The following is a 12,593-nucleotide window of genomic DNA, read 5'->3' as shown; positions in this document are numbered from 1 at the left end:
TTTTTTTTTTTTTTTGTACCATAGATGAAGGTTTGCAGAACAAGTAGTTTCTCGTTAAACAGTTAGGACACATATTGCCGTATAACAATGGTTAGCAACCCCACGACATGTCAACACTGTCACTTTTGAACCTTCAGTTCCCTATCACCAGCTTTCCTGTCACCTCCTGCCTTCTAGTCCTTGCCCCTGGACTGCTGTGCCTCATTAGTTCCGTTTTGTTTTATGAGGCTGTTGAATCCCCGGATGAATGGTGAACTTCAGGAGTGACTTCAACACTGAGATAAAAGGGTGTCCAAGGGTCATACTCTTGTGGTCAAGCTTATTCTTATTGACTGTCCTTTGTAGATGACTTTTCGTTTATCCCTAGCCATTCTTAAAATTCCCTCTTTATCTTTGGTTTCAGGAAGTTTGATTATGATATGTCTTGGTGACTTTCTTTTGGGATCTATCTTATGTGAGGTTCAGTGAGCATCTTGGATAGATAGCTTCTCATCTTTCATGATGTCAGGGAAGTGTTCACCACAAATCTTCAACAATTCTGTCTGTATTTTCTGTTATCCCCCCCCCACCCCGTTCTGGTACTCCAATCACTCGTAGGTTATTCCTCTTGATAGAATCGCACGTAATTCTTAGCGTTTCTTCATTTTTTTAAATCCTTTTAACTGATTTTTCATCAAACAAGTTGGTATCAAGTGCTTTATCTTCAGTCTCACTAATACTGACTTCTATTGCCTCAGTTCTGCTCCTATGACTTTCTATTGAGTTATCTAATTCTGACATTTTATTGTTAATCTTCTGGATTTCTGATTGCTGTCTCTCTGTGGATTCTTGCAGCCTGTTAAATTTGTTATTATGCTCCGCTCTAATCTTTTTAATTTCCTCTATTGCATGTTCTGCATTTTGCTTTATTTCCTTCCTAATTTCTTGAAGAGTTCTGTGTATTAGTCTTTTGTGTTCTGCCTACGGTAATTCCAAGAAATTTTCCTTGTCTGGAAAATTTCTAGATTCTTTATTTTGAGAGCTTGCCTCTTTTTGTGATTTGATGTTGACTGTTGTCTCCGAGCCATCGATAAGTTATTATATTTTTTATTTAATGTTTGCTTACTGTGTCCTAGCTTCTTTTTTTTGTTTTGATATGCCCAAATAGGCTGCTCGTATGAGGTAGTTTATTGGCACCTTTGAAGCTCTAATGTCCTGTCACCAGTTGGTTAGATCTGTTATTAGGTATGTGAGCTCAGGAATCTGCCCACTCCTCTTGTATGGATTCAGCTCAGATGCCCAGGTAGATAGCCACCAAGTGTGTGGTTTAGACTCTCACTTACAGTCCTAGACAGGCATGGTTGATTGGTGCAGGCACAAGCATCTGGCTGCAGCAGGGGGACACACTCTGAGCAAGGCAGGGGGCTGACAGCCGCCCCTGAGTGTCCAGGAGGAAGGCGTGTCCCTGTTCCCTAGAGCACAAAGGTGGGTGGGTTTTGCAGCCAGACTGTGAACACCTAATGCTGTTGACTGTAAGGACTCGGGGGCACCTCTTATTCATGGCCTCTATCGCAGGTGGCTAGGTGGCGTGGGTGGAGGCACCAGTCCTCAGGCCCCTGATGAAGCAGGTGAAGACCCTGCTTAATGGCCAGAGCAGTGTCAAATGTCAAGAACCTGCCACTTCACAGCTGAAACAGTTCAAGTTAGACTTCCTGTATATACCCTGTTGTACTGCGGTAATGAGGGCTTACGCTGTTGAGATGGCCCCACACAAGTCTATGCAGGGGGAAAGGCATAGATCCCTTATGCCTGTGCCTAGGCAAAGGATCCTTGCCTACCCTGTGTTCCTATGAACACAGCTGAAAGTTTATTTTTTCCCCGTTTGTTAATTTGTTCACTCTCCAAGGCCAGGAGAATGGCTCTGGGCTTGTGACAGATCCTACTTCCAGCCCACCGGACTTGGCGATTGCTGAAGCCAGTCCGGAATGCAGTGCAGAGCAGGGAGCAGGGAGGTAAATGTGAGAGAGGTTTTTCCCTGAAGGGGGTGTTTTTGATCCTCACAGTAGGCTGTATGCAGCTGCTTGTCTTTCTTGGATCCAGGGCTGCTTCTCACTGGTTCTCGGTGACCATGTAGACTCTCTGGCGCTGAGTCTCTCCCTGTGTGGAAATCGCGCCTCCAGAGCACTGCAGCTTAACTGGCTCACTGCTCATCCCCGAGCTAATGAGGCCTGAAGGGCTCAGGCTCTCACCACGTAATGTCTGGCAACTCCTCACTACTTTCGAACTGTCTCTCCCTCCGCCTGCCACTCAGTCCAGTTCCTCAACTCTGCTTTGATGTTAAGGGCTCCTAGATTGCCATATATAATTGATTCACTTGTTTTTTTGGGTCTTTGTTGTAAGAGGGTCCATTGGAAGCATATGACTACTCGGCTATCTTGGCCCCACCTCCCTGTTTTTCCATTTATGTAGATCACTTTTGGTTTCTTGTTGTAGTGTTTTGTATTTTTCTTTGTATAGGTTTTTTACATCCCTGTTTAGATTTATTCCCAAATATTTCAGTTTTTAGGGGCTATTATAAATGGTATTGTTTTCCTGATTTCCGTTTCATCATTCTCTTTATTGGTGTATATGAATCCAACTGATTTTTGTATGTTTATCTTGTATCCTGCTACTCTGCTGAATCTTTCTATTAGTTCCAGTAGTTTTCTCATGGAGTCTTTTGGGTTTTCTGAGTATAGCATCATATCATCTGCAAATAGGGACATTCTGACTTCTTCATTACCAATTTAGATGCCCTTTATTTCTTTTTCTTGCCTTATTGCTCTAGCTGGGACTTCCAGCACAATGTTAAATAGGAGTGGTGATAAAGGGCATCCTTGTCTTGTTCCTGTTCTCAAGGGAAATGTTTTCGGCCTCTTTCCATTAAGTATGATGTTGGCTGTTGTTTTTGCATAGATGCCCTTTATTATGTTGAGAAATTTCCCTTCTATACCTGTTTTATTGAGAGTTTTTATCAGGAATGGTTGTTGGACTTTGTTAAATGCGTTTTTTGCGTCAATGGAAATGATCATGTGATTCGTTTCTTTCTTTTTATTTATGTGGAGGATTACATTGATTGATTTTCTAATGTTGAACCATCCTTGCGTGCATGGTATGAATCCTACTTGGTTGTGATGTATTATTTTTTTGATATAATGCTGAATTCCGTTGGCTAGAATTTTGTTGAGAATTTTTGCATCTATATTCAAGGGAAATATTGGTCAGTAATTTTCTTTTTTTTGTGGTGTCTTTGCCTAGTTTTGGTGTCAGGGTTTTGCTGGCTTCATGGAATGAATTCGGAAGTGTCGTTTCCTTTTCTATGTTCTGAAATAATTTGAGTAGTACTGGTGTAAGCTCTTCTCTGAATGTTTGGTAGTATTCTCCAGTGATGGCCATATGGGCCAGGGCTTTTTTTGTTGGGAGTTTTTTAAATTGCCTTTTCAATCTCTTCTCTTGTTATGAGTCTGTTCAGATTTTCAACATCACTTCATGATAGTTTGGGTAGGTAGTGTGTTTCTAGAAATTTATCCATTTCCTCTAGGTTTTCAAATTTGTTGGAGTATAGTTTTTCATAATACTCTTGTTATATGATCCTTTTTATTTTGGTTGGGTTTGTTGTAATGTCCCCCATTTCATTTCTTTTTTTGGGTTATTTGTGTCCTCTCCTGTTTTTCTTTTGTCAGTTTGGCCAGTGATTGGTTGATTTTGTTGACCCGTTCAGAGAACCAACTTTTGGTTTTGTTGATTCTTTCTATTGTTTTTCTATCCTCTATTTCATTTATTTTTGCTCTGATCTTTATTATTTCCTTTTTTCTGGTGGCTGTGGGCTTTTTTACTGTTGTCTTTCTATTTGTTCGAGTTATGTAGTTAATGTTTTGATTTTGTCCCTTTCTTATTTGATGTGTGCCTCTATTGCTATAAATTGTCCTCTGAGGACTGCCTTTGCTGTGTCCCAAAGGTTTTAGTATGATGTGTTTTCATTCTCGTTTGATTCTAGGAATTTTTTTATTCCATCTCTGATTTCTTCTATTACCCAGGGGTTTGTAAGCAGAGTGTTATTTAGTTTCCATGTAATTGATTTTTTTTTTTTTTGCATTCAACTGTGTGGATCATAACAAATTATGGCTAACACTGTGAAGAATGGGAATTCCAAAACACTTAATTGTGCTCATGAGGAACCTGTACTTAGACCAAGAAGCAGTTGTTCAAACACAACAAGGGGATACTGCATGATTTAAAGTCAAGAAAGGTGTATATCAGGGTTGTATATTTCACCGCACTTATTCAGTCTGTATGCTGAGCAAATGATCTGAGAAGCTAGAGTATATGAAGAGAAGCAGGGCATCAGGAATAGGTGGAAGACTCATTAACAACCTGCATTATGCAGATGACACAATCTCACTTGCTGAAAGTGAAGACAACTTGAAGGACTTACTGATGAAGATCAGAGACCACACAGCCTCAGTATGGATTACACCTCAACATAAAGAAGACAAAAGTCCTCACAGCTGGACCAATAAGCAACATCATGATAAACGGAGAAAAGATTGAGTGTTGTCAAGGATTTCGTTTTACTTGGACCCACAATCAACGCCCATGGAAGCAGCAGCCAAGAAATCAAACAACACATTGCATTGAGCAAATCTGCTGCAATAGACGTCTTTAAAGTGTTAAAAAGCAAAGATGTCACTTTAAGGAGTAGGGTGTGCCTGACCTAAACCATGGTTTTTTCAGTCACCTCATATGCATGTGAAAGCTGGCCAATGAATAATGAAGATAGAAAAAGAATTGATGCCTTTTAATTATGGTGTTGATGACAATATTGAACATGCCATGGTCTTCCAGAAGAACAAACAAATCTGTCTTGGAAGAAGTACAGCCAGAATGTTCCTTAGATGCAAGGATGGCAAGACTACATCTCACATACTTAGATATGTTATCAAGAGGGACCAGTCCCTGGAGAAGGACATCATGCTTGGTAAAGTAGAGGGTCAGTGAAAAAGAGGAAGACCCTAAACGAATGGATTGACACAGTGGCTGCAACAATGAGCTCAATCATAACAAAGATTGTTGAGTATGGCTCAGAACCAGCCAGTGTTTCATCTGTTGTACATAGCGTCACTGTGAGTCATAACCAACTTGACAGCACCTAACAAAAACAAAAGACATTTTAATTGGAACATGACATTTCAGAAAAACAAAAGGAAACAAAGTATCATACAATAGTTCCAGTGATTCATTCAAGTATGTGTGTGTCTAGCATTAGGCTTATCGAAATAGCTATTTGATATCGTTTAGTAATTTCATATATATTTAAGTATTTAAACTTTTCTTCATTTTTTTATGTATATGTTGTGACTTTTCATTTTTTTAAAGTTTCTTCTGGACAATTGAAAAGACACAAGAATTTTATAAAGAAGTACCATAAGAAAAAGAAGATTATGGTATAGTATTTATGTTTTATCTTCCTTGAAAATTTATATTTTCACAGAAAATATTATAATGCTTTTTCTAATCCATTAAATGTTATGAAATTTTTCATCCACAAATATTACTCTACATAATTTTTTAAATTTATGTTTCATAAATAAACTAGTGTAATAGCCCTTTTGTAGAACACTAAGGTTTGTTTTCATTATTCACTATTATTTACATGGCTTTTGTGAGCAAATTAGAGCTAAAGATTGTGCTTATCCACGATTATTTTCTTAAGATAAATTTCTAGAAGTGGAACCACATGGGAAAGGAGATATAAAATTATAAGAATTTTGATAAAGATTGTCATATTGTTCTCTAGAAAGGTGACGTCAATTTATATTTGTAACAGTAGCGTTTGTGATTGATCCCTTACCTATTCCCTTGCCAACATTACATATCATTATATTTTTAAATGTTTATACCAAAAACCCAAACCAAACCCATTGCTGTCGAGTCATTTCTGACTCATAGCGACTCTATAGGACAGAGTAGAACTGCCCCATAGGGTTTCCAATGAGTGCCTGGTGGATTCAAACTGCTGACCTTTTGGTTAGCAGCCGAACTCTTAACCACTGTGCCACCAGAGTTTCCAATGTTTAACGCTTGTATTAAAAAAAAATGTTAAAAATTGCATGCTTGTACTAGTGATGTGATTTTTATATTTTATTTGCTTTTGTACTTTTTATTATTTAGAATTGCTTATTTATAAATTTTGGCTATTATTTTTGAAGTGTTCCTTTTTTTAATAAGAGCCCTTATGTTTTAAAAAAATTAACTCTTCTCAGTAATATTCATTATAAACATTTAACCAGTTTCACTTTTGTTATATATAATTTTATGTTTTGATAGATACACAGTTTTTATGGAATTTTTCTGTCTTTAGTACCATGATTATTAAGCAAATTTTCTTTATCACATGGTTATAGATGTATTCACATGTGTTCTCTTGTATTATTCTTACAGATTTTATTTTTTTGCATTTAATTCTTTAATTCACCTAGCGTTTATTTTTATGTAAGAGAGTGAAATGTAAGAATCTTATTTTAGGTCCATCAGTAAATTTTGTGTCATTTTCTCCCTGTAAATTCTGCACATTCCCTGTTAAATTTATTGTTGTTGTTTTTCATTGCCATCAAGTTGATTCCAACTCATGACAACCCATGTGTACAGAGTAGAACTGCTCCAGAGAATTTTCAAGGCTGTGACCTTTCAGATGCAGATTACCAGGCCTGTCTTCAGATGCACCTCTGGGTGGGTTTGAACCACCAACCTTCCCAGCTAGTAGTCAGCACTTAACCATCTGCCACCATCCAGGAACTCCAGTTTATTCTTAGTTATTTTAAATTTGTATTATTTATGTCAATAGGATTGTTCTTCCGTTATGCTATTAAATGGGTGTCTTGGTTTTCTACAGCTGCTTAAAGAATAGAAATCTATTTTCTCAGTTTAGAAGGCTAGAAGTCTGAATTCAGGATGTCAGCTCTGGGGAAGGATCCTTGTCAGTAGCCAGGGAGTTCCTTGGTTCTGTCTGTCTTCCCAGTATGTGCTTGATTCTGTGTCTAATTACTCTTTTTTATAAGTCAGAGTTGATTAAGTTTAAGACAGCCTACACTGATATGGCCTCACTAACATAACAAACATTACAAAATGGAGCCCTGGTGGCGCAGTGGTTAAGCATTCAGGCTGCTAACCAAAAGATTGGCGGTTTGAATCCACCAGCCTCTCTTTGGTAACCCTATGGGGCAGTTCTACTCTGTCCAGTAGGGTCACTGTGAGTCGGAATTGACTGGACAGCACAGAACAACAACATAACAAAGAAAACCGTATTCCCGAAGGGGATTACATCCTCAAACAGGAGTTAGGATTCCAACACATATATTTTGGGAGGACATAATTCAATCCATAACAATGGGTTATTATTGGTATATGTATTGTTGCTATGTGGATATTTTTCAGCATTGTTGTGGGCTTTTTCGTCTTGTTTCTAACTTTAATGGAATGGATGCTGTACTTTCAATTAAGTATAATTTCAAATGACTAGATAGCTATCTTTTACCAGGCTAAGGAAATTTATTTTTATTTATAATTTATTAAAGATATATAGATGTAGATGTGGATATGGATGTGAATATGGATATGGATGTGACTATATATAGATGATAGACAGCTAGACATAGCTATAACATTGTGCTCAAAATTTGAATAAAATCTCCTTGGTTTAATAATGGAGAGGGAATGAGTACACTTTGGTGATAGCAGAAGCTACTTTTATCCTTCAGTCTGTGAATATGGCAGATTACCTTTCAGAAGGTTGTATTATTAGGATATACTTTTCGGTCACTATGTATTTTTAATATATTACTGGGTTTGATTTTCTATTGTTCTATTTGGATTTTTACCTTATTATTACTCTTTTTTCTTGAAAACTTCTGGGGTTTCTTTGCTTCTTCCATCTTTATTAACCAATTGTGTCTGCAGCTCTCAAGCACATACCCATCTTTCTAATCCTGATTCATCCCATTTTTTGTAAATAGTCTTTGTTTAGTTTGTTTGCACAACATTTTTAATGCCAATAATCTGATCCTCTTTCTGTTAGCAAGCTTTTATCATCCTTTCAACTTTGTTTCATATGTACTCTCCTCTATAATGTGTGTGTGTGTGTGTGTGTGTGTAAAAGTTGCCTGTAAACTTTGTTATTTCTTGGGGAGATGAGTCTGTGGAAATTACTTAACACCAAATATAGACTCACATGTCTAGATGGTCAAAAACTAAGATATCCAGAGAGTTATTTTTCTGTGTAAAGCAGCATGGTAAACATGGAGATATAGCACCCACTTTCCCCTTCAAGGAAGAAACTATTGCCCCAGCTGCTACGAGTGGTGTTAGGGGGCACCCAACAGCTGTGAGCCTCTTTATGGGTTGCCTCAGCTGCAGAGAACTTCCTCTCCCAAGTTTATGCCCTTACAGAAACCATCTACATCCAGTGCCTGATCAAAGTGGGGGTAAAAGGCACTGGCTATTTCAGCCCAAAGCAGGACAACTCTGACAGGCCCTTTCAGCTCCAGAGTTTCTCTTGGGGTCAGTTGAGGCTATTGAGCCTGTATCATACTTGACTTCTCTAACTGCCCAGTCTTGCCTCCTCCTTCCACAAGTATTGATCCTGAGGGAACCCCCTAATAAACGTTCTGACACTAAACTCTACCTCAGTCTATTTCCCAGAGAATCCAAACTTTTACAAGTAGTTTGTTTATATTTCTATCATAGCCCTCATCACTTTGTGTTTTATGTATGTGTATGACTCCCCTTTTGAATGATTACCAGCTTGAGGGTAAGGACCATCTTTGTATTACCAGCATCTAACACGTCATTTAGACCTTAGTAAGATGTTGATAGAGTCCTGGTGGCACAGTGGTTAAGAGTTCAGCTGCTAACCAAAAGACCAGCAGTTTGAATCCACCAGGCTTTCCTTGGAAACCCAGTGGGGCAGTTCTACTCTGCCTTATAGAGTCACTGTGAGTCAGAATTGACTCGACGGCAATGGATTTCATTTGGTTTGGAGGATGTTAGTATGTATATATGTTGATTAACTGAACAAATTTGTGAAATATAAAAATTATTTAATTTAGAGTTTTACAAATTTTGTTTTAAATGTCTTCCAGCTTTCAGATGATATGGAGACAAAGAAGAATATAGAGGTATTTAAAATTTATGTTCTTCCAAATTGTATATCAAAATTATTATGATGGGTTAAATGAGTGTTTGCGGTAATATAGATGCAAATATAGACATATGTAGAGATTTCAGAGGAGAAAGAGTTGGGAACAGGTATAGAAGCTTTCTCTTTCTGCAAAGTCCATTTCTCTGTGGACTAGCTAAACTTTTTGATCGTTTGAGTAAATGTCAAAATTAGTTCTCAAATATGATTTTGTTTTGTTTTTGGATTTGGCATATGAATATGCTAGATATCTTAATTTCAGTGAAGCATAAAATTTGAAGATTTTTCTTAGGTGGGATAAGTATTTTTCATTTAGTTTAGTAAAAAGAAGTCAGTCAATTATTTGTGTTAGAAATTATAATTAAATGTTTCTCTTCTGTGGTCATAGAGACGACTGAGAAGAGTGTTCCTTCTTTCTAGGGCTGCACCTTTTCAGGATTTAAAGCAAATGAACTTACTCAACTACCCAGACATTTGGATGCTGAAAGAATTTATCTTTTTATTTTGAAAGCCTACAACTTTGATGTATGTAAACATTATTTTATTTTTATTGTATGATAAACTTAGAGAATACGACTTAATGAATCAAACCTTTATTTAAAGACATGACAAATGAGGTGTTCAGCAATACTGATCTTTCGGGCATTAAATCTGGCAGGAAAGACTGGTGCTGTCTAACACACTGATTACCCTTGTGCCACCCGCCTCCTTCAGAGACTGAGCTGCTGCTGCGTGCTGGCTTGTAACAGACATTTCTCCCTTCCTGCACCTGCTCTGTGGCTCAGGATATGTTAGCCTGCTCATCTTGACATTTTTGGTTGCCTTGACAAAATATAGATACATTTTGAAGAATTTTGAGTTGTCTTTGAAAAAAAAGTTTTCTTATGTTTACTAAACATAAGTAAAACTGAGAATTAAAGCAATCATATACAGTTAGTTTACACTAAAAAGCATGTTTACTTGAAATTTCCAAATAATTTAAACAAAAGTATTCTGTTTTTCCCCCATATTTCAATTTTCTATTTTTCTTTATGTATATATACTTTACATATTTTTTGTAATTAAAAAGTACTAAATCTAAATTGAAGCTGCTACCAGTACACTCCATACTATAGTTAGTGGTCTATGGAAAAGGAGTAGCCTCACAAAATACGTGGTAAAGAAATTTCTTAGTAAAAAAGATTCCACAGTGTCCTTTTTGCAGACTTGTGCTTAAGAAACAGGAATTCATACCTACTGGATTTCATTAAAAGGAATCTTGAATGCTACTGAATGTGGCATTTAAAAATTTTTAGTGAATAAGAAGATAAAATGATTTATTGAATATGCCCATTCAAACCAAGATTTATAGTCTCTAGCAGTCATGGTGGCCTAGTGGTTAAGAGCTACGGCTGCTAACCAAAAGGTCAATCCACCAGGCACTCCTTGGAAACTGTATGGGACAGTTCTACTCTGTCCTGTAGGGTCGCTATGAGTCGGAATCAACTCGGCGGTAATGGGTTTTGTTTGTTTTTTTTTTTTAAGTAGTCATGGTAAATAGATTTAACCTTATATGCCAATTTTGATCAGTAGTCTGCTTAGGAAGAACACTATGTTTAGGCAGATTCTGTGGTTACAACATAGCCTCCACTACGGGCTCAAACATACCAAAAATCATGGAGATGGCACAGGAGTGGGCAACGTTTTCTTCTGTTATACGTAAAGTCACGATGAGTTGGAGCCAAGTTGTTGGCATCTAACAGCAACAACAAGGGTCATAAGGCTCACTGGGGTAGAATTTCATGATTAATTGTTGATATATGTCTTTAATGTGAAAGGGGGGAAGTTTTGACATTTATCCTATGTTTTTGCTATTATTGGTCTATCCCACATTCTCATTATAATACCTACTAGCCAAATGTGGTTACTGATCTTTTGAAATGTGGTTAGGGTAACTGAGGAGCTGAATTTTTCTTTTTTCTTTTAATAATTTAAATATAAATTTTAAAACTAATACTTTATTCAGTTAATGAAAAAAATTTAAGTATGCTTGGAACAAAATTTTAGTTGTATATTGTATGAAATCTAAATATTAATCTGATATTTGTGAAGAAAATTTAGTATTCAAATTGAAATTTGCTTTAAGTACAAAATACATACCACATTTTGAAGACTTATTACCAAAAGACTTTAAAATATTTATTAATAATTTTTATTTTTATTTAAATGATAATATTCTAAATATATTTGATTGAATAAAGTGGTATTACAATTAATTTTACCTTTTACTTTTTTAATGTGAGACTAGAACATTTAAAATTTCATATGTGGCTCACATTTAATTTCTGTTGAACAGTGCTGGTGTATAACGGTTGAATACGTAGCTTTTATAAAGCCTTCTTGCATTAACATGATTGATAATGTATTTTAATTTGATCTCCATGTTTCTTTTTTTTCCTTCCATAGGAGAAAATTTTTAAAATCTGGAAGACTCATTTTCTCTCAGAAGCCTCTATTGCTCTTTTGCATGATTCCTTTTGGTGGTGGTTTCTCTACAAATTTAAGGTATAATTATATGTTTAAAACATCTTTTTTAAAGTTGATTTGCAGCATAACTAATCCTTTGGTAGAGGTAACGCTATTACAAAAATGCTGTTGTGGATCCTTTCACAGAAATTGTTTTTGAGTATTCTGCATGTGTTAGAAATCCTGTTTGAAGTCTAGAGTTCTCTCAGAGGAGTTAAGACTTTAATATGGAATTCAGTGATCGTGAATCTTTGGTTAATCAGGAAAAGATTATTGAAATCAGCTAACAACCATAGTTTGATTAACCAACTAGAAATTAATTAACGAATCAAACATTGTAGTGAATAATGAAGTATCTTTACTCAGTACTCTATGAGTTGGAATCAACTCAACGGTAACAGGTTATAATGTGCTGGTAAACAGAAAATCCACTGCAATCAGTGACAATGAAGAAGGTTCCATTTGGAAAAGAGTTTATAGATTGGATGGAGAGATTGTGCTCACTTGATTCACTTGATTGTGAGAACTGTGACTATGATTAAAAAGAGGACATATATGGGAAACAGTATCTGTAAGCAAAGAAAAAATGATAATGATAAGAGAAAGGAAATAATTGGTACATGAGTCTTAAATTTGATAATAAATGAGTCTAGAAGAAGTGAAGAATTCCAGTGACTGCCCTATGGCCTCTGGATCCTGGACAAATGAAAAATACAGCAACTCAGGGGATCACAGTGTAAACGGTATGCCACACTTTTCTTTTTTTTTAAAAAATATTTTATTGTACTTCAGGTGAAGGCTTACAGAACAGATAGTTTCTCAGGTAACAGTAACACACATGCTGTTTTATGACATTGGTTAACAACCCCACAACATT

General features: G+C 36.4%; 1 protein-coding gene across 1 annotated transcript in view; it reads left to right on the top strand.

Annotated features, from left to right (window-relative positions):
• The window catches only part of FAM227B (family with sequence similarity 227 member B), a 270,859-nt gene that overhangs the window by 30,471 nt on the left and 227,795 nt on the right, over nucleotides 1–12,593 (top strand). Inside the window, exons 4-7 of the mRNA XM_004386313.2 lie at nucleotides 5,395–5,462; nucleotides 9,156–9,191; nucleotides 9,632–9,736; nucleotides 11,657–11,755. Coding sequence (XP_004386370.1) covers nucleotides 5,395–5,462; nucleotides 9,156–9,191; nucleotides 9,632–9,736; nucleotides 11,657–11,755 — 308 coding nt within the window. The remainder of the gene's footprint in view (nucleotides 1–5,394; nucleotides 5,463–9,155; nucleotides 9,192–9,631; nucleotides 9,737–11,656; nucleotides 11,756–12,593) is intronic.

The sequence above is a fragment of the Trichechus manatus genome, unplaced genomic scaffold (genome assembly GCF_000243295.1).
Source record: "Trichechus manatus latirostris isolate Lorelei unplaced genomic scaffold, TriManLat1.0 scaffold00161, whole genome shotgun sequence".
Lineage (NCBI taxonomy): Eukaryota > Metazoa > Chordata > Mammalia > Sirenia > Trichechidae > Trichechus > Trichechus manatus.
The sequence above is the reverse complement of the archived record's forward strand: the minus strand, read 5'-3'. Positions and strand labels throughout refer to the sequence as shown.